Below are 21,333 nucleotides of genomic sequence, written 5' to 3' on the forward strand. Positions count from 1 at the left end.
ATTTGAAATAAAAATTGACATTGTTACGGAGTTATAATAAAAAGATAGGGCTTTGGGTAGTTTGAAAGTGTGTGGATCTACAGAAAGTATGGGACAAGAAGAAGGAAAGAGGACGAAAAAAGTTCACAAAGACTGAAAGAATTCCACAAAAGTAGCATTTTGTTTTCATGCTTTGCACTGTTGAAAGTATGAATCTACTTTTTCATGAGGAAACAGTCACTTATTTTTAATGCATGAAGGTAGAACTAAGATAACCATTCTCTTGATGATATAGCAGATTCCTGTAAAGACACATTTCTTGGAGTCTATATACCCCTGATATGCCCCTGTTTCAACACACAATGCACATCTGTTTCCAGTGCATTGAATTCAATGTACATGAGTTTTCCTATCTTAAAGGGATAGGGAATTACGGGTATTTGTGCTTAATAAATACATATCATCGACAACACCAATTAGCAGAAACAATTTCTACTGGGCACACCTTTTTCTTTTTTTTTTTTAACTGATTACACAGTATGAACTGAGGACTGTGTCCGAATCCCTCTGTCCTCTCGAATTAATTTGCCACATTCTAAATCCGTAGATAAAGTGGTTCCTGAAGTGGAGTTGGTTGGATGGGTTTGCTTACACTGCAGTCCATAAAAGAAACAAAAAGCCTTGCATGCAAAAGAAATAAGAAAAAAAATATAGAAAAATGAATAAATCAGAAGTGAAAAATGAGGGTTTAAATGAAAATTTAAATCAAACGAAGCTGGTAATTATGAGAAGCACATTAAAGCATAACAAATACAAGCTTTTATTTGTCAAATTAGTTGCATAAAACAAGACACCTCAAGAGCAAATTGAAAGTTAAAACAAAGAAGATAAGTCCATTCTCCCTTTTAGTTAAAGACGGTTTTCTCTAACAAGGTCGAGGAAAGGGGTGCTTAATTTTCTCACAACTATCTTGTATTTTTGGGAAAATTTTCATGATGAAACCAGGTTGTAATAATCATCCCCAGCTTTGGGAACTTAAGGATGGTTTCTGCTTAAAAGAAGTGGGACTAGAATGAGATTATTAATCAGAACGGGCTACATAGTTTGTGGGGCCCAGTGGAAAATAAAAATGTGGGACTCTTTGATCAAAATTTATTAAGAATTTCAAGACAGTGACAACTGAGCATTAAAATAGCCCTGTTATTAATATTTCATAGTCTTGAAATTCTAACAATATTTTTAAATTGAATGGCTAGCCTCGTGCACTACAATGATCATGAGTTTTGTGTTGTTTATTCTAGTATGTTTATGAAGAAATTATTTTAAGTCCCAATCATCTTATTTAGTAGAGTGTAAGTCCCTGCTGTGATTTCCTTCAAAAATAAAAGTAACAGGCAAAAATGATTGCCTGTGGAAATCATCCTATAATCCTAAACACGATTTGGAAAAATAAAGTCTTTAATATATATTTTTTTGTTGTTTCGTATTGTTTATCATATTCCTGGCAAAAAAGAATTGGTGAATTATTCTTTTACAAATCATACTTCGATCGAGATAAATGCCCAATTTCAAAATACTACATTTACATCTTTATATAAATTGTTTTGCATTAGTACTGTGCTCAGCACTTAAGGGATGGTAACATTTCTCTCAAAGATCTTTTTACATCTTTTCCAATTTTGGTTTTATTTCTTCCTTGCTCTATCGAAGTTCTATTTTAAGTGCAAATAACTGTTCAAGAAATTAACTGAGTTTGGAATTTCTGCACCATCATGCCAAATAGTGCTAATTGGATTTAGTGTATAAGGCGCTCCCTTCTTCTCATTAATAAATGATGGGCTGCAGTGCCAGCAGCACCTGGCAGGGATTCAATAGCTCTTTGCTCTAACTCAAAAATGGCTCTTCTGGGCATCTAATTCAATAGACTGTTATAAAAAGAAAGGCAAGCATCCTTAAAACCCCCAAACTTAGGACAGATAATACAAACCAAAAACTACCCAGTCCTAGAAAGAGATGACTCACCTGTTCAATATCATTGTTCTTCCGTGATTTGTATACAAATTCTCCAATGGCTACAAATACTGAAAGCACCAGTCCAGCAGCCAGAACAATGAAGATGCCCCCAATATTTTCTACTCCCAGAGCACTGGCCTCTTTGCTGTCTTCCTCAGGGCAGCCATTTCCCCGCCACCACTTCTCTTTCATCATATGTAGTTTCCCCTCTTCTTGTAATTGAAGAATAGCAATAGTGATTTTATCCCGGTACGGAGAACCTGTAAGTAAGGTCATTTGGATGTTGGTCACTAAAGGGTTGAAGAAGATGTCAAGAAGGATTATTGTCTTAGAGGTAACTACTTTATGGCTGTTGGGAAACCCTCATGCACAAATTGACTGGCAAAGAGCATGAAAGTTGAATTCTCTATTTTGAAGACTCTAAATAATTGGAAAGAGGAGAACTGACACGTTGACATTAACTCTTGCCTAGACTATCTGTTCTTTCTAAAATAAGGAAAAGCTGAGCTGGGAATTCTGTGACATACTTCTGCTTCTGGTAAGATTTTCATGAGTCTTTTCCCAAGTTAGGGAATTTCATTGTTTAGATTCTACTTTTTCTAGGCTTTTGGTTGTCTAGTATTGAGAGCCTGGCTAGATGATCACCAGTGCCATTTCCTCTTCTTCCAAGGGGTGTAGCTAGACATTTCCCAGTCTCCTTCACAATTCAGAATGTTGGTGTGACTGATTTCTAGCCATTGGAGCTAAAGCGATATAAGACCATTTCCAGTCCTGTCTCCTAAATCCTCCCAACATGATCCTCTATTCTCTCTCTCCCTTTCCCCAAATATGCAGCAGGAAGGAAAGGATTTCAAGTCACTAGGAATAGTAGAAAAAACAATTAGAAAGACCTTGGGTCCCAGGATGACTGCATGAAACAGAATCTCTATTTCAAACTACATTGGACCATAACAAGGTCAAGAAATAAACATCTACTGTATAAGTCACTGAAAATTTGCAGATGTTGTTTACAGTAATTAGTCCATACTGGCTAATACACCTATTAAGATAATATTAAGGTAAGTTTTGAATAATTCGAAGGTCTTACAAAATTCAGTTAGGTTTGGAGAATTTGCAAGGACTTTTTTGATGTTATTTATACTCTATCTTCTAGTAATTGCATTGAACTTTTAATTACGCTGACATCTGCTTGTAGCCATAGCTTGCCCACTACTGGATTCCTATGTTAATCAATGCAAAGGAAGAGATAAAAAGATGGTAAGATTCTTTTATTCAACTTCTCCTTGGATGCTAAGAATTTTTGTTAGCATTTCTTTTCCTCGGTCGGAAAGTAGTCCACCTTGGCTCTTTCCTTTTGCAAACTTTAAAGTTCTTCTTGGTGGAAATAGAAAAATCCCAAAAAATAGCAAATAGAAAGATATGGCATCTTAGAACCAGAAGAGATCTGAGGAATCCTACAGTCCAGTCCATTTATTTTAGAATTGAAGAAATTTAGGATGTGAAAGTATGAGTGAAAGTAATAGTTACTGGCAGAGCCAAGAATTAACTCAATTCTCCTTGCTTTTCTCTTAGGTTATCTCCATGAAAGCTTCTCCTTCCACTCCCTGCACCCCCCTCCCCCTCAACCTCCACATTTACCTATGTTCTATGGCATGGTTTAAGATAGAAAAGCAGAGGGTTAACATCGTGGCGTTTGTCATTTTTTTAAAAATTTCCTCTCAATATTTCCTAAAGTCATTGTCAGTACTCAAAATCAAGTTTAAAGGAAGAGCAAAATGTTTTGGAGTTAGATTGTGGCTTGTCAATTAAGAGTACGGATTTTTGGTGAGAAAATGACTCTTGAAAGCCAAGTTAAAAGATACTGGCTGCCTGCTTAAACACCCCTAGAATAATGGCTAGTGTTAAAATTAGCACCATTAAAATACCCATAGCGTGTGAGCAATTAAGGGAACCAGGAGAGCTTTGCTTTAGTATATGAAAGTGCTTTGAAGAGCGTAAGAATGATTTGTACAGTCACGGTTACAGCCGTAATCATAGCAGTATACACAGTGGGCACTCAGTAAATGCTGACTAATGCTCTCCTTCTGCCTTCAGGCTGGGCAATACCTAAAACATTTCAGACAGATGCAGATCGGATCTCTGTTTAAAGTTGGTCCCTAAGGAAGGTAATTTTTAGCCTCCTGGTAACCTGTTTAAGCCTTACCACTCTTTCTCTTAAAGTTTTAATTTAAATTCCTCAGGAGGCACATTTCCAGAACTTCTGTCCTGAGACTCTCTAAGGAGCAAAATCTTCAATTTTGTGTCATGACTGAACTGACTTTGCCAGTCTTTGACTATGGGAAAGAATTTGGAGCCTTAAGGGAGTCGGTCAGAGCAAGACCCGAAGTGTGTGGAGAATTTTTATATCTGAACATATTTTAGCTTTAATCTTTGTTGTTATTGCTGTTGCTTAAATGGACCAAATGGCATTGGAAGTGATTTATTACGAGTCACTTGAAAAAATATATATGGATACACACAGATCTTCCTGAATAGCGACTGATCTTTCTTAAAGAGTCAATTCATCATAGAAGAAACATCTCACAAATTTATCCAACAGCTGTACTCCCAATGGATGTATTCTCTCTGAGGTCTGCCATCTGTTCCAATTATTCCTTCATTGTTTTTGGTTTAAAAGCATGACAGGTTTATAACCACTATGAAAAATTCCTGGAGTATATTTCTTTTCATCTAGGAAGGGGGAAAGACTCTTCAACTTTGGAACTTGTATGTCAGAGTATGGATGAGGTTGGCAAAAAGTAGACTGAACTGGAACATTCAAATCTCTCTATATCATATTTTATAAAGTATAGTGATACTCATCAGAGGGTCATCCTCATTCACATGAAGGCAGAGTAGTTTTCAATATGCTGCATTAATTCAGGAATGTTGCAGAAAGGAGCCCCTTGCTTCTTCCCCATTCCCCCACAAAATTTTAGCTTTAGAGTTATATTCCATTCCGTATAAGAAATGCCCATTAAAAGTCTCATATTAAAGTGCAAATACTCTCTGAAGGAGTGATACACATTGCTATTTTCTATCATTACCAGACAAGAAATGTGGTGGGCAAGAGGGATGTTAAAAGGTGATGGAGGTGAGGTTATGGGGTGAAGGATGGAATGATAAAAGTGTAGTTTTCAACTTTATAATTTAGTCTAAAGATGCTTTTATTAAGAAACTACAGTCGCCCTTCTAAGAAGATGCAGAATATATTATAATCAATCCTAAGGTCTTGATTTTGAAAAATTCAGGCAAAGGCACAAGGTGTTCTTGTCTGACTTACAGCCCATTTGACTAAAATTAGCAATGATGGGATATGAAAAATATCATCTGTCTAGCTTCCCCCACCCCTATTATCTAAAATGAGGTGACAAATCTTGGTTAGGGAGATAGGACACTGTGTTTCAAATCAAAAAGAAGCATACTCTCCTTTCGATTGGTGTCTAACAATCCCACTGAGCCCCCTGCAGAACATATTTACTTAACTATAGGAGAGCTTAGCACTTGGGAAAAAAATATACACTTCACTAGCAATATTGGTGTTTTCAGCAGGAAAAGTTATTGGAAATAAAGGGGCAAGAAGGTAGCCCAATTTTAGGCAGATTTATTTAGAAGACATACATAACAATAATAATAAAGTTAATTTCTTCATAACATATATTTCTAAGGCCATATAGATAGCACAGAGTCAGTTGTTTGTGTATTCCTGGTAAAAAGTGGAGAAAGTTGACTTTTATTTCATTAATCAAATTAGTATTGGTCAAAAGTTGAATATGAGCTACATAGTCTTTTTTTTTAAATGAATGTATTGCCAAATTAAAACATCAGGACAGTTCACCTAAAATCTGAAATTTTTTTCATAAAAAAGGGAATATCTAACAAAGTTATGCTCCAATTCCCACCTGTCTATGATTGACTGACCTGAAAGACAACTGCCCCCTTTAGAAAAGCCGTGTGGTCTCTAATTCTCCATAGTCACTACCATTCCATGTTGCCTCTTGAAACAAACAACCTTTATTGAATTATACTGGCTTGGCTCCTGTAAGCATTTGAGTTTGTGATCCCTGTTTAATGTTGAGGGTTGAACTGGTTAATCCCTTTCAAACAACAAAAATAATAATCTACCTTGGGTCCTTAATTATCTGACTTGACTGTAACTAAGATTTCTGCTTACTAGACTACCCCAGTGGTCTAAGATGGCCTCTGATTCCTCCCTTTTGGAATGCTTATCAGAAAATTACCAATGACTCACTTGAGAAGAGCAGATTGCCATCATATCAGAACCTTACACAATACAGTTTTCTATAGAAAGGGAAATAGAGAGGAAGTTTTCTATAGAGAGGGAATCACTAATCGTCTTTGAATACAGAATATAGTTCCATGTCCTAGACATGCAAGAAGACGTCACTGTGTGGGTCTGTATGCCTCCAAGGTGATAATATCCCTAGGGAGAGCAGTGGTACAAAATCAAGGATTAGGAATATTTGGAGGTTTTAGATAGTTATCAATGATTGAATCTAGCATATTGCCTGAGCAAATTATAATTTAATCTTTACCTTTTTTCTTTTGACAGGTATAGCTTTGCTTCTCCATTTACATGGAACACTAGACCTTTAACTTTTGTCGTCTATATGAATAATTCATTTTGTTATATTCTAATATAATTTAAGGTAGGAAAACTATATAGGCGTGTATAGGTACTGAAGAAAATAATGTGAAGAGGATTAACTAGGAAGATATTCTTTTAAAGATATTTGTTTGGGGTAAAATAATAAAATCTATATGCTCGGATATATAGTAGTGGAACTTGAAAGAAATAGTGAGTTGAAGGTTTATTAGGTTAAATATCTGGGAATCTTCCATTCAGAACATGCCTCTGATATATATGGGCATTTCTATTATTTATTAGCCTGCTAAAGGCATTGTAGACCTACTCAGAATGTGGACTAGATATCTCTGAGTCCAATCCCTTTTATACTTTGTAATTGACATTGCCCATCTCAGTCTCGGCTAATGCCTTGCCTCTCTTACCTATAGGTGTTCCCACTCCATAACCTTTGGAGTCAATGAGGCCCCCAATCTGAGTGAGGTTGCAGTTTCTCTGTGTCACATACTCAATGCTGGTGGACTCCATCAGCAGGGCGTAGTCAGTGGTGAGCACTCGGTGGATTCCCTCATCACTGTGTTTCACCAGGGCAGTCTGCTGCCTGCTGCTCATGAAAGCCCACATCTTCTCATAGGTGGATATCTTTGATTTCTGCAGGGAAAGAAAGCACACCCACCAGCAGAAGAGTGCTGAGAAAATATGTCCTAAAGCTATTCAAAATCCCACTGGTTCACATAGTGTAGGGAAGATTCTTTCTCTGCGGGTAGGAAACCAAGGTAGATGATCCTGGGACTTCAGTTTGGTAGTTGAGAAAAGCACAATTCACTACAGGAAAATACTTGGAAGCAGTGAGGCAGCTATTGAGAAAAGGGGATCTCGCCCAATTGATGTAAGACATTGGCTCAAAGTCCTTTTGCTGATTTCAGTTAGGGAAGAAAGAACATTGGTATCAATGATAGCATTTGACTAATGAACAGTGGCCACTTAAGAACAAGTCGCCACGGCCCAGTGGGCCAAGGAGTTACTAGCTCACTCCGGGACTCTGCACTTTTACTCCATTTCCCTTCAACCATTCAACTTCAGCAGGCACTGTTTTACTGTTTTTTAGTATATACCTTTCAACACCTGATCCAGTATTTCTTTGCTGAGGACAGACCTCGGGTGAATCAAAGGTTTTCTCTGCTTTATTTAAGAAAGAACTGCTATTCATTCTTATCTTTTCTAGAAAACTTAGAATACAAATGCTCAAATTAAAATTCAGATCAGAAAACTCTTTGCACTGTGTTTATATGCCTTTTTATATATATATTCAATTTTTAATTGCTATTATATTTTAGATATGAGGACTGAATATTTCATTTCAAAGTGTTCTATGATTTTGTCTTTTCCCTTATTCTTCAGCTTTTTGACAGATTCAGTAATAAACCAGACATATGATATGTATTACGTATGCATCTCGACATTCCACTATCTCATTATCTTACTTTCTTTGTTAAAATATACTGCTTAGGTTTTCATATTGCTTAGATACAAATTTTCTATTCTTTTGAATAGTGATCTATGAATAGATAATTTACATTTTACTCTGTAATTTCTATATTGTTCCATTTTTTTTCTGAATTTGTCTTTATTTGCATCAACACTCCCCTCCATTTATTTCGAACACAAAAGACATTATGGGAATTGCTGATAATTCTGAGCCAACTCTAGTTCTCACGTATATATAAGGTGCCCACACACACTAGAGAGCTTTCTTGGTGGACAGAGGGTGTATCATCTCAGGAGTGCAGAGAAGCCTAAAACATGATTTGGGGTCATAAGCAATAAATGGAATACCTGTGGAATCACCTCTACCGTGCTTATTCATGCTCAAGTGTTCCTGGGGGCTCACTCAATTTCTAACTCTATTTAAGACCTGGGTTAATGCTGTAGGCTTTATGAGATGAGGGGGACAGATGGCTTTATTTTGGATTGTTAGGCAGTTGAAGAGCCCCTGGAGAAAGGTCTTGTGAGACAAACAACAATTCAATAATTAGTATCTTATAGATACTGGTATTTTATGGAAGCCATTCTGTCATGATTAGGCCCCTGTGAATTACTCCTCAACCCCAAAGAGATCTATAAATTGGAGCTCATGTCTCCACGACAAAGGCATGTTTTGGGGTCTGGGTCAAAGCCTCATTTGTTGTGTGATTTTAGCCTCTAAGAGTCAGATAATGCTAAATTTATAATAAAAACCTACTTGTACAAGTACAGGGAGGTCAGTCTGTCTTTTGGCAGTAAATGCACAGCTGGGAAAATTATTCCTCCATCAGGAAAATACCTTAAGGGAAAATAATTTTCTTTGAAGTATGAAATTTTAACGTTGTCAGAAACTTTAGAAATAGACTCATTCAAACTGCTGTTTTCACAGAGGAGGAAATTTCGGTACAGAAGGTTTGGAGGCTTCATGCAAGTCACAAAACTAGTTAATATCAGAGCTAATACTGGACCCCAGGACTCTTGACTTCTAATTCAATGCTCTTGTCACTGTATCATGCTGATTTGGGGTAAGTGGATGTCCATGTTGCCAAAATTCTTCCGAGAATAATTCTAATCTTATTTCATCTACCTGGGACAATATAGCTTATATTTATGGGCTGATATTATTCCCTGAGACAATTTCCTACTTGGTATCACATTAATAAAAACCAGGAGTCAGTCTCCATAAGAAGATTCCTTGCAACATCTATGTTTTTCCGCTGTATTTAAATTTTATTGCAAATGAACGCTGTAAATATTTAGAAAACTGAATTTTTGGTCTACGGAAGTTGAGGACAAAACAAGTAAATGATCAGTTCATTCATGGTAAGCAGAAGAAGTGTGAGGAGTCCTTTTAGGCATCCAGGAATTGAAGCACACGGGAGGAGATGAAAAGATTCAACTCAAAACCTACACACCTGTGACTGAGCCCTATCAGGTGTGGTTGTCAAATTATCTGCAGCGAAGGACTATTTTTTTCAATCCGCGGCAGGCCCATCTGTGGTCTTACTACATGTGACCAGTATGCAGCTCATACCGTATGTGACTCACCATGTAACACTCAACAGCCTCCCAAATAGACTCAAGGAGAAATATCCACTAACCATGCACTTGGTGCCACCACAATATCCAAGAGCTACAAAACTTCTAAACTCTTACTCTCAATCTCTTGCCTTATCTCATCACAGTCTGGTAACACAATGTCCCCTGAGTCAGCACGTTCTTCACACCACACTTTGAGAAACACTGCTCTACGGAGCCGGAGGTCATGGATTTAATTCAACCACATTTACTCCTCCCTTCTTGGAGTAGAAGGTTGTTCTTGGCCTGAATTCCGTGAGATGCTGGAGGAGAAATCTAGCTGGCACAGACTCCTTTGAAGCATCGAGGACAGAACCTTTTCTCAGTAAGAAAACTATCGCTTGGTGGAGGACTTGGTCAAGTTGAAGGTATAGGAAACATTCTAAATTCCTTTGAGTCCATCCTGCTAGTCTCACTCCAGCCTAATAATGGCAACCATAGTGGGACAGAGAACAGCACTCTTCTGCTTTCATTTAACGTTCTCTTTCTTCATTTAGAAGGTTTGCTGTTGTGGGGCTCCTTTGTATTCCACATTTGGAATTATGGGCCACTTGAGAAGCTGGGGAGCTTAGAGTTCACAGGAAGACTCCAAATGTGGCTAAGGAATAATTATTTAACAGTTAGAAATACCTGTAGATAGCTCAAGCACCTTAGGACATAGTCAGTTTTCCACCACTGGAAACCTACAAGGAGAACTTCATGGTTGGAAGAGTTTCACTTAAGGATCCTTCAACCCCCAGATTCTACTCTCTAGACTAACCCCTTCATATTACTTATGCAGGTCCTGACTTCAGAGACAGTTAAATGACACCCAGAAGGTCACATCTGGTTAGTGAAAGAGCCAGTACAGAATTAGGGTCTCTTTCCTCCTTCCTCCTGAGTTCTGTCCTCTGTCATGCCCTGTTCTGTAATGTTTATTTTTTGTTAGACCAAAAAGTACTATTTTGGGAGTAGTTAAATTAGATTTATTCCTTTTTAATAGATTTTCCATTTTTAAGACACAAATCTTAATAATTCTTAAAAATAGGAGTATACTTCATGGAAAATTATCATAAATATTAAAAGACCAAACAAACTGTTTGAATGACAGTCTGGATGTTTTTACATTTCTAAATCTTCTATAGTCTCAACCTGCTAAATTGCTCTAAATAATATATATTTGAAAAATAGAAATGGTGATTACCTCTTATTTTACCAAATATGTCAAAGGTTAATTAGAATATTTGTAAAGGACTCTGAGCTTCTTAGCAAAAGTCGTTAAAGCTGAAAAGGCCTCCTTTATTAAACCTGAAATCATCAAGGTTTTTTTTTTTTTTTAATCCTGGAAGGGCATCAGGTTTAGATAAATTCATTTTGTCTGTTTAAACCTGATTAAGTGGCTATTCTGATGCTGATGAAACATTGTTAGCAAAGAAGCCTTTTTCCATCTAAAATCTGTTATAACGGAGTGTTACTGCATCACTGTTTTATGACCATCATTTATTTCTCTTTTTTCTGCTATAATGCAGGCAAGTTAAACACTCACTGGGAAATGATTTACAATGTGTCTGTGTGCAGTTAAAAACTACTTATTGAAAATAGTAATAATAACCAGCACACGCAGTGTTTACTGTGTGCGAAGCGCTGTTCTAAGCACTTTGCCTATATCAATTTATTTAATCTTCACAGTGATCATATGAGAAAGATACCATTATTATTTCTCTTTTACAGATGAGTACACAGAACACCACATGAAGGAATGATTAAGACAGGATTTGATCCTAGAATTCTGACTCCAGGGTCTGTGTTCTTAATCAATAGAGAATTGACTCTGTTTTAATACACAGAATATCAAACTCATGACTTGGCTAATGTTTCAACAGCATCAACAAATTTTCTAAAGAAAGAATCCCAGTAACTATCTGTGGTGTCTTTCTATTGTAACCAGAGCTGTTGTAACTCTTGTAGTCATCACAAAATGTATGGGAACTAGTTACAGAAATTAGGCAGCTTACATTTGTTTAGACAAAAATATTAGACAATGTTTCAGGAAATGCAACCTAAAAGAAAACATGGATACTGTTTATCTTTTTTCCTTTAACAGCATTTTGTATTCCATACAATTTCACTGGTTTCAGTTCCAGGGTTTCTGCTATAACGTGTACAGTATGTAAATTCTGGAGTGTAATATGGTCTTAAGACTGAAAGAACCTCCATTTTATAGACATATACCTCTAATATTTCATTTTTACTGAGAGAAGTGTTATTTATCACATTATCTCTTCAACCAGGTTATAGGGTTTCTACAGCAAAGATGTATAATCCTATTATTCAATAGAATGGATCACTGTGCAATTCTACTTCAGACAAATATGTCTGCAGATTCTATATATAGATCCATATATATATATTTATTTTTCCAATATCTATAACCCCACGCACATATATATACACGCTGGGGGTAAATTATTGATATTTGTTCTTTGTTATCAAAAGTGATCTTATAAATGTGATAAATACGTGCATATTGAACAAATGAAATACTGTACCCAAAACAAATACATTTTAAAATCTCCAATTTACTTTTACTTTAGGTAAACCCTGATTTAAGAAAAACCTTAAAAAAAATCAATCACAAACATGAAAATCAGCTATGTCGAAATCCAAACTTGTGGAACAGATACATCAGTTGCCTTAAAAACAACTATTTTGTCTAACACATGATTAAATACATTATTTCATTAAATAATAAATTCTTATGGTGTTTTAAACCTATGATTTAATTTACAAAAATCACTATGAAGGAAGACTATCAGAAAAATGTATTTATAGTGTAGTGAGGATCATCTGTCCTTCAAATGTATATAATATGATTATTGTAGTTGATTATGTTCCTACCTTGAATTGATAGAAAGTTATGCCATTTGCAGAATATCTAAGGTTTTAAAAATTCGTGTGTTCCCTGTAAAATATTCCCTCAGTGGGATTTAAACACCTTTGCCAAAATATTTTTCATGTTTTTCTCTTGTCTAGAGTTAAAGATTGGTCCATTATAGGCAATATACCTGGCTTTGAAAAAGGTTAACTTTAACTGACCTCATGGATTTCTTCCCAGACAAATACACTTTTAGTCCACAGGGACTTAACATTTTGGACACTGACGATAAAATTAGCTGGATCTTTCAAACATAAGCTAACAGCTATTACACAAAGAATGCCTTTCTATTCAGAGAAGTTTGAGAAATGTCTTTCATCTTCTGCTTCCTTATATGACTATTTCTGTCTGAAACCTATCTCCCCATAATGGCTCCTTGCTTCAATTCCACTGGTGCGGTACTCAGTAACTTTCTTGAAATGTCTTTTGGGTTGATGACAGCACCTAACCACTCCCTGGAAGGAGATTATAAAGGTTAGAGAGTCCCTTATTCCCACAGCTAGTCCAAAGTCCCTAGACCATGAAAGCCAGAAATGACAAGCCTGTTATGATTTTTTTAAACTTATTTTATCCAAGTAATTTTCAACTGAATCATGATCTAATCTGTGTAATCCTCTGGCTTGGGTCTGAGAGGATAGTGATTTGTTACCAGGCAAGCTTCTACTGAGCGGCATTTCTCACATGAATATTTCCTAGCCAGTCTGACTCACAAGGACTTCTTCTGATGTACACACCACTTCCTGTCTGCACAAAGCACGCTTCTTAATCACATGTTGCATTGTCATTAATGGGTCTGTGTGCATCTTGTTTTTCTATTGATACTCAGGTCTTCAAGCGGTGCACAAAATTGTATACCTTTTTCCCTCTCTTATTTCTTAACAGTGCCAAGCTCAAGTGCTAGTCATATTGGAGATCTTGGAAAAAATATAAATTGGATTGAAGTAAGTTGAACTGCCTCCCTCTGCTTCTGAGCTGAATTCTAAGGGCAGCTTCACCATCTGTTGCCTACCTACCATCTGGAAGCGGTTCTTCTGCAAATGCAATGTATGTGCTTAGGAAGGGCTTCCAAGGGCTGCCTGTCTATCCTGGCCTCTGAAGGTCTCTGAGATCTTGGGCACCGGCACTCCCTTTGGATTTTAATGTCCATTAGCAGAAGGCATACCTTCCAGAGGTCATTGATGGTAAGGAAGCTGATCAATGAGCAAACTAGAGTTTTTTAAATCCAGAGATATTCAAAAAGTCAGACTAATAGCTGGGGGTAAGTGTCGAATGCTAATGGTGATGATGTTGTTGGCGATAATAATACCTCACTTTTTTATTGTTTACAATTTGCCAAGTAATATTGTAAGCACATCACCTCTCTTAAGTCATTTAATTCTTACAATAATCTTATGAGTTAGGTATTCTTACAGATGGGGAAATTGAGGCACTGAGAGCTTGAATAACCTGCCAAGGTCTACTTGGTTAATAAGCAGTAAAGTCAGAATCAGAACCCAGGTCGTCAGGTTCCAGAACCCGCGATCTGAAGCACTTCACTGTAAGTTTTAGTTTATATCCCAGCACCTGATGTTAGTCATGTCTCCTGAGAAGACTGGCTGGTATCCCCAGTCTCTGAACAATGGACTAAAACCATTATTCTGCTTGTATAATGGTTTGCAAGGGACATTGAGAAATCTTTTTTTTTAGGCTTCAAATGGCTATTAGATTTTTTCATGACAATGCTTTCTTCATCTGGGGAAAAAAATGTGACTCACTAAACCGTCACTGAGAGACCAAAGTTTGGACTATTCCATTTATCTGGAAAGGTAATTAATAGAATTACAACATGGAGAAAGAATAGAATTTTTGCATGTTCCCTACTTTCTGAGAGATGGAGAAAATCAGTATCTTAGCGCTCCATTATGAAAGGAAAAGCAGTTGGAGGCCATTGCTGTCAATTTTCTTGGATACAGAAGAGGGAAATGGGTCACATAGGCCTTAGGGAAGCTGTACTCAAGTTGTGTCCACAGAGCTTGGCTATAAACTGAGCGCTCTGTTACCTCCTAAGATGCTGGTTGTGGTCTCAGGGAGTTGAGAGGGCAGGAAAAACCTTGACTGTTCAGGCTTTTGAAACAATTGAAAATACCGACTGATTCACCAGCAGAGAGCTGAGAAAGCAATATAGTCAATATCCTATTATTAATTAGTACTATCTCAAGTAGAAAATAACAGGGAGTCTATTGAAAAATGCTCTTAAAATAAATTCTGAATTATTAACACAATGACTTATAAAGAGTCCATTAGTTAATTGACAGCTTGGTAAGGAGAAAGAAATGGTCCCCTGATATTGGGAGAATTTCCTAAAACATCTTCAACTGTCCCTGAACAGTTGATGAAATAGCCTACTTCTCTTTAATCTGTCCTGCTAATTGGCCTAGTGGTGACTACTCCCTTTGGTCAAATAGCTATTACATTATCCACAGTGCTTAAGACTTTAAGACTCAGAGTGCTGAAGACCTTGAGAAATGTGACGTTTAGTAAGCATCAGGAGCTGAGTGATCTTGGCCACAAACCTTAGAGTTATTCTTTTCTTTACAGACAACATCAGCTAGAATCTCGGGGTGTCCACCTAAAGCTTTGTGAACGTATGTGGGATTCAATTTACGATTTAGTCCTAGTTCTCTCATGCAAATACAGTCTCTGACGATCAGTGTGGTTGTTCCACATACAAATGACTCCATAAAGGAAAACTGTTTCAGCCTCCCTTGTCTCAGACAGGTCTTAACTTGACCTAGCACTTGCCTAATGAAAATCCGTTTATTCCCTCACCCTTACGTGAATTCAGATGGTGGAGAGTGGAACCTTACCTGAGCTACTAAAAGAAAAATAAATTTTATTTTTTTCCATTTTGAAAATCAAATATCCCAAATCTGAAATCTAAAGTCATGCTGTCTGCAAGAATACAAAGTCTAGGGGAAAAAAAACCAATGGACTTGGATTGAATTTTAGCGAGCAACTTCCGGCCACATTTTTCAAGGAGAAACTTCACTAAAAACATCCCTTGCTTGTGATCCAGGGACCAAATGTGAGGGATTAGTATATTTTGTCTGTTCATGGATTTTGGTAATTTCTATAGTCCTTTCCTCCTTGCAACGGCCTATTCTTTAGCTGTAAAACAGTTTAGAATCAACTTGAAAGGAATAAAACAAGTTTCTACCAGTTGGGTGCTGCCAAAGGGATATTTTTTTTTTTTCTGGGAACAAAGCATTTTAAGTTACACAGTGCATAATGAGAAAATGCTTCTTATTAGAAGTTTCTTTGTGATTGAGTGGCAATGGGACCCATCTGAGCAAATGGCTTATGACCCAACAACAGATCAGACCTAACCTTTGCTAGGTTAGACTAGGCAAATACAGCTTTCCTTATTTCATTTGACAACCTAAGAAAGGATATTGTCTTTGATTAAGAGAGAAAGGGAGGGAGGGAGGCCCCACTGGCACAGCAGAGGTGACACATTAATGTAGAAGCAGATCAGGACTGAGTCCTTGTGACCATAACTGCTGTCACTCAGTGACTTAAGGTGGAACTACACTGAGAGCTAAAAGGCTGGACTGTTTCTTTCTCTCGTGGAATAATCCATCTTAAGAACCTTGAGTGTGTATCCCTCTCAAGCTTTCTGACAGCTTGCCTCCCTCAAGGGGAAAACCAAAAAGGATTTAGTCCTTGTTCTCTTTTTGCAAATAAATTCCTTCTTGATAAATAGTGTTGCTGGCAAGCTAACTTGTCAATCAAAGAACTTGGCAACAATGTCTCTTCGTGTGTGGATCTCAATGTATCCCTCCCGCTGTGGTCTGAATGTGTCCCCCCAAAATTCATGTGTTGAAATCTTAACCCTCAAAGAGGATGGTATTAGGAGACGGGGCCTTTGGGAGATGCAGAAGTCACCAGAGTGGAGCCCTTATAAACGGTATTAGTGTCTTACAACAGAGGGTCCAGAGAGATTTCTTGCCCCTTCTACCATGTGAGGACACAAGAAGTCCGTCACCTGGAAGAGGGCTGTCACTCAACTGTGCTGGCGCCCTGATCTCGGACTTCCAGCTTCCAGACTGTGAGAAATAAATTTCTGTTGTTTGTAAGCCACCCAGTTTGTGGTTATTTTGTTAAAGCAGCCTGAACACAGACACTTCCTCAGCTCCTTCCTTCCCTCCCTCCCTCTGATAAAATTCCATCTTTACTAGGATTCATTAGTGCATTTTTTCATTTATTGAAAACATATTTCTGAGCACCTACTGTGTGCCAGGTGCTGTTTGAGGTTCTGGGAACATAATGGCAGACAAAATGGTCATTCTCCACCCTCAGGAACCTAGAACTCTAGGTTTAGAACTCTCTGAAGTCTGACTGAATCCTGGCTCTTCCATCACCAGCTTTGTAAATTTGGGGCAAGTTTTTTACCCAAGCTGTGCCTCATTTTCCCCATCACACAACAGGGACAATATTAGTCCTTCTCTCAGTTGGCTTTTATAAGGGTAAAACGAGATAATGTACGGAAAGCGTTTAGAGACAGAGTGTGTGGCTAGGAGTCAGTGTGCAGCACAGGCTGCTATTCTCACGGTTGTTGTTGGTACTACCACCACGTTCTTTCTCCTGAGATGCTTATTGCCTCATCGTTTGCCTAGTGACCTAAGAGACACTTTCACTTGTGCCTCATTTTCAGGACCAGGGAGTAGGCAGGAGCCCTCTCTGAAAATGCCCAGGAGCAGCCATTGTGAGAGTTTCACATGGTCGTTGCACCTCCATGCAGAGCGCACCTCCATGTGGTCACCCCAGGGTCCCGCCAGGAAAAATGGGAACCAGCACCTTTTATATTCAAAGAGGTGTGTGAAGAGAAACAAGTCAAAATGAGGGTAAGGAATAATCTGTGAATACATGGAGCATTTGCACAGTGGCACAGTCAGGTCCATTGCTTCTGCAAAGGGCAGCCTCTCCCTCTTCTGTATTTGCAATGTGCTTCTAGAAGGTAGTAAAATCTTCTCTGCCTCTACTCGCCCACTTCCTGATACTTTAAAACTTTTTGATATTGGTGAAAGAGGTCAGTCATTTCAGATAGTTTTTCAGAGAGACCCAGATCTACTTTGGCAGTGTCCCTCTGTCCTATACACCTTGCAGGTGACTTTTCTGGTTTCTGACAAGTATTGTGATGAATCGCTAGCTTGGGGTCACTTGTGTCTCTTCACACTATCGATTTTAGGAAAATCCAAGCTTTCAGAAGCTTGGAAAGCCATCTATTTAATGTCATTTGTCCTTCAAACAACACTTGGCCAGGGAAGAAACAATCACCACACTTTATACATTCATTAAACCAATGACGTATTTCTTGAAATAAATAGAATATTTAAAATTATCTTTTCTAACATAGAGGAAAAGCAAATCCTAACTTTTTATATCACTCTGCTTTTTGATAAACCTCTGGATATAGTTTATTCTTAAAATAAAGTAAATTTTTAATTATTATTATTATTGTTAATGGTTAAACCAAATTTACTGCATAGGTAATATCAATTTTGGTGAACCAATACTGTTATACAAAGAAGTGTTTACTTTTTGTTTCTAAATTAACGTTCTTCATAAGTCAAAATAGTCCACTCAATCCTGGGGCGACAACTTCATTTTTTGTAATCTCAGTGTGAAACCTTGACAAAGGTGTTTTTAAAGTATATTTTGGTTACAACTGCTGTTTTCCTTTTTTTCACATGCACAATTACCTCTTAAAAGAAGGTTCTAGCCCATCTCTATCACAGACTAAGTACGTGACTTTGAGCAGATAATTTAGCTTCTGAAGGTTTTGTGTTCTTCATAAGTAAAGTGAACTTTATATCTCTAAGGTATTTATGCCATCTCTAAACCTCCCTGGATCTACCAAAATCCTTCTTTTTTTTTTTCCTATGGGAGATACAGTATCCGAGATTTGATAATAAAAGTACTAAGGCTTATTCCATAAGCAAGGCAGAAATTAGTTTCATTACTCTGGGTAAGTAATTAAAAGGATGAACAATGAAACTCACTTGATGCTAAAACTATATTGATTCTAATGAATTCTCTCTTTGTGCCTCAGACGGCACTCCAGGCTATTGTAAAGTTTCAGGCTATGCTGGGAACATTGTCCTTGGTGCAGATGCAATATTAGACCAGGGAATTTTTGGTTTTAATCCTTCAAATAAATTCCAATATCAACACATTTGCTTGTCACCTGCTTCTATCTCATCAAGTACAGAACAGAAAGAACAGAACAACGATATTCAAGTATTCTGATTGTCAGAATTTCAGATTAAGGAACTTTTTTGTTGGTTCCATACATGAGTGATTAATTAATGAGTGGTTAGACTGTATTCAGAAAACAGCACCTTTTTTTCTGGTACCAGGGCAAGGGAGGATATTGAAGAGACTGATCTGTGGATCTAAGTATACTAAATTGAGGACAGAGGGAATGATTCCACATTCCCCTCTTCTCAGCATGAGCTAACCATTGAGAATACATTGTCAGTTCCTTACCTTGAAGAAGGTCATTGTTGATCCATCTCTGACTGCCCCATATTCTATCTTGGTTTGCTTTGCCAGATCATCTGCAGAATCTATGGGGGATTCCATTCTCTCTACTGTCAAGAAGGCAGCCAGATTGGCAGTGTAGGATGAAATGATGATTAGGGTGAAAAACCACCATATCCCTCCAACTATTCTGGTCGATAGAGCTTTGGGCATCAGCTCTGATCCTGTGACAGTATCATCAGAGTAAGAGTGTTAAACAGAGTTAGGAGAAGAGGGAAGACTTATGATTGATTTGACACTAGTCTAGGGAGATAATGCATTTTTGTGACATAAAAACTGTAAATCTATCAAGAACTTACTCTCTTGGGTGTTGGTGGAATGGATGTATTTTTTAGAAAATGGAGCAAAATCTAAATGATCTTTTTTTTTTTTTTTTGGTGAGGAAGATTATCCCTGAGCTAACATCTGTTGCCAGTCTTCCTCTTTTTACTTGAGGAAGATTGTCACTGAGCTAACATCTATGCCAATCTTCCTCTGTTTTGCACGTGGGACACTGCCACAGCATGGCTTGATGAGCAGTGTGTAGGTCTGCACCCGGAATCCAAGCCTACGAACCTGGGGCCGCTGAAGTGGAGCACGTGAACTTAACCGCTACACCACCAGCCTAGGCCCTTAAAGATCTTTTATCATTAATTACTGCTATTGCTTAAAATGTAATTTCTCGACATTTGATGGTATTAAATGATTTTAACCCTGAAATATTCTATGTCTAAAATTTATAGAGTTAGTTTAGTTGCTTAGATTTGAGTTAGTTTCCTTGTTTTTGTTGAAAAGTCAATCCTAAGACTTCTGGTCTTTTATTACTAGCTAATATGCATCTTACTTGTGAAATAAAATGTTCTATGTCTTTTTACAAATATGGAAAGCTTTGAAATGCTAACTTGCTTTTATTTAAGGTTAAAGAATGTGAGAAACTTGCAGAAGATTAACATATCATGCCATTTATCACATGTACTTTAATAAAACATTGGGATTTTACAAATCAAATAAAATGGGATGCAGCCCTACTTGACAGCAATAGATGAACCATTTTTTATTATCTTGTGTTACTTTTAAAGTCAATATTATTTTTTTCTAATTTAGATTCTTATTTAACTAAAAAGAATATATGCACTTGAAGAGCATAGTTTTGTCCTTAAAGTATTATTTCTTAATTATAATTCAAAGACTGGCTGTTTCTCAGGTTAAAAGTGATCTTTCCTGGTAAAAACACACATTCTAGATGTTGTCAGATGATTCATGATTATTTGTAGAAGATGACATTGAGGCACTTAATGTGTTTACCAAGAAAACTTTTCTCTCTACAAGAAAAGGTATATCAGCTAAATTTACTAACACGAAAGGCAAACATCTAGGAAAACTGTCTAGCTCAAAACTTTTGGTCAAATTGAGCTATGGAAGTCTAGAAAACCAGCCATAGAATTAAAAAAGGCCAGAGGATATATGCAGAGCTCACTCCAACTGTACTGATTCATGGAAGGATTTTGGTTAATATGCTTGCCTGAAATTCACCATTGGTTCTCGACTTAGCTTTTCCTCCATGAACTTGGACGCATGACACAGTTTATGTGACCAGTTAAAAAGTGGAAAAAAGACAGTCTACATTTAAAAATTCAAAGGGTGAAGTACAGTAGGTGAAATACCTGGTTTAAAAGATCCTTTCAGTATTCTGCAGGGTGTTTTGAAATTAACGGCTTAAAATGGAAAGGGAAATTGGAATTTACCAATCTACAAATAAATGAGTTTATGCTCAAATTTAATCTATAAACAGACACATATATTGCTCATGAATCAAAGCCAGCTCAAGGCTTGTGATAAGCAGATCAAGGTTGGCAGTTTCTGTGCTTTGAATTAACAGATCTATCCTCCTAATGCTGTTAAGCATCTTTGTGCTTTATTCCCTTTTAATGAGGTAAATGGTTTCACTGTGATTTGAATTTCCTTCTTTTGTTTGTTTGAATTTGGGTGTGTAATATTACACAGATTTATAATAGTTTCCATTAAATTGCCTCCAAGGATTTAGTGGAACAGTTTGTTGCTGTTGTTTTAATCTTGTGGTTTAATAGGATTTATATGTTTGTGTGTGTGTGTGTGTGTT

At 37.2% G+C, this 21,333-nt stretch overlaps 1 protein-coding gene across 2 annotated transcripts in view; it reads right to left on the reverse strand.

The window, feature by feature from the left end:
* The window catches only part of GRIK1 (glutamate ionotropic receptor kainate type subunit 1), a 134,000-nt gene that overhangs the window by 15,568 nt on the left and 97,099 nt on the right, over nt 1–21,333 (reverse strand). The window contains exons 13-16 of one of the 2 annotated variants that reach the window (XM_058522990.1): nt 19,182–19,399; nt 7,063–7,288; nt 2,002–2,252; nt 448–659 (exon numbers count right to left, since the gene is read on the reverse strand). In XM_058522990.1, the coding sequence (XP_058378973.1) occupies nt 510–659; nt 2,002–2,252; nt 7,063–7,288; nt 19,182–19,399 (845 nt within the window). In that variant the 3' untranslated portion in view covers nt 448–509. Of the gene's footprint in view, nt 1–447; nt 660–2,001; nt 2,253–7,062; nt 7,289–19,181; nt 19,400–21,333 lie in introns of those variants that run through there. The other variant, XM_058522989.1, reaches the window with a different exon arrangement.

The sequence above is a fragment of the Diceros bicornis genome, chromosome 27 (genome assembly GCF_020826845.1).
Source record: "Diceros bicornis minor isolate mBicDic1 chromosome 27, mDicBic1.mat.cur, whole genome shotgun sequence".
Lineage (NCBI taxonomy): Eukaryota > Metazoa > Chordata > Mammalia > Perissodactyla > Rhinocerotidae > Diceros > Diceros bicornis.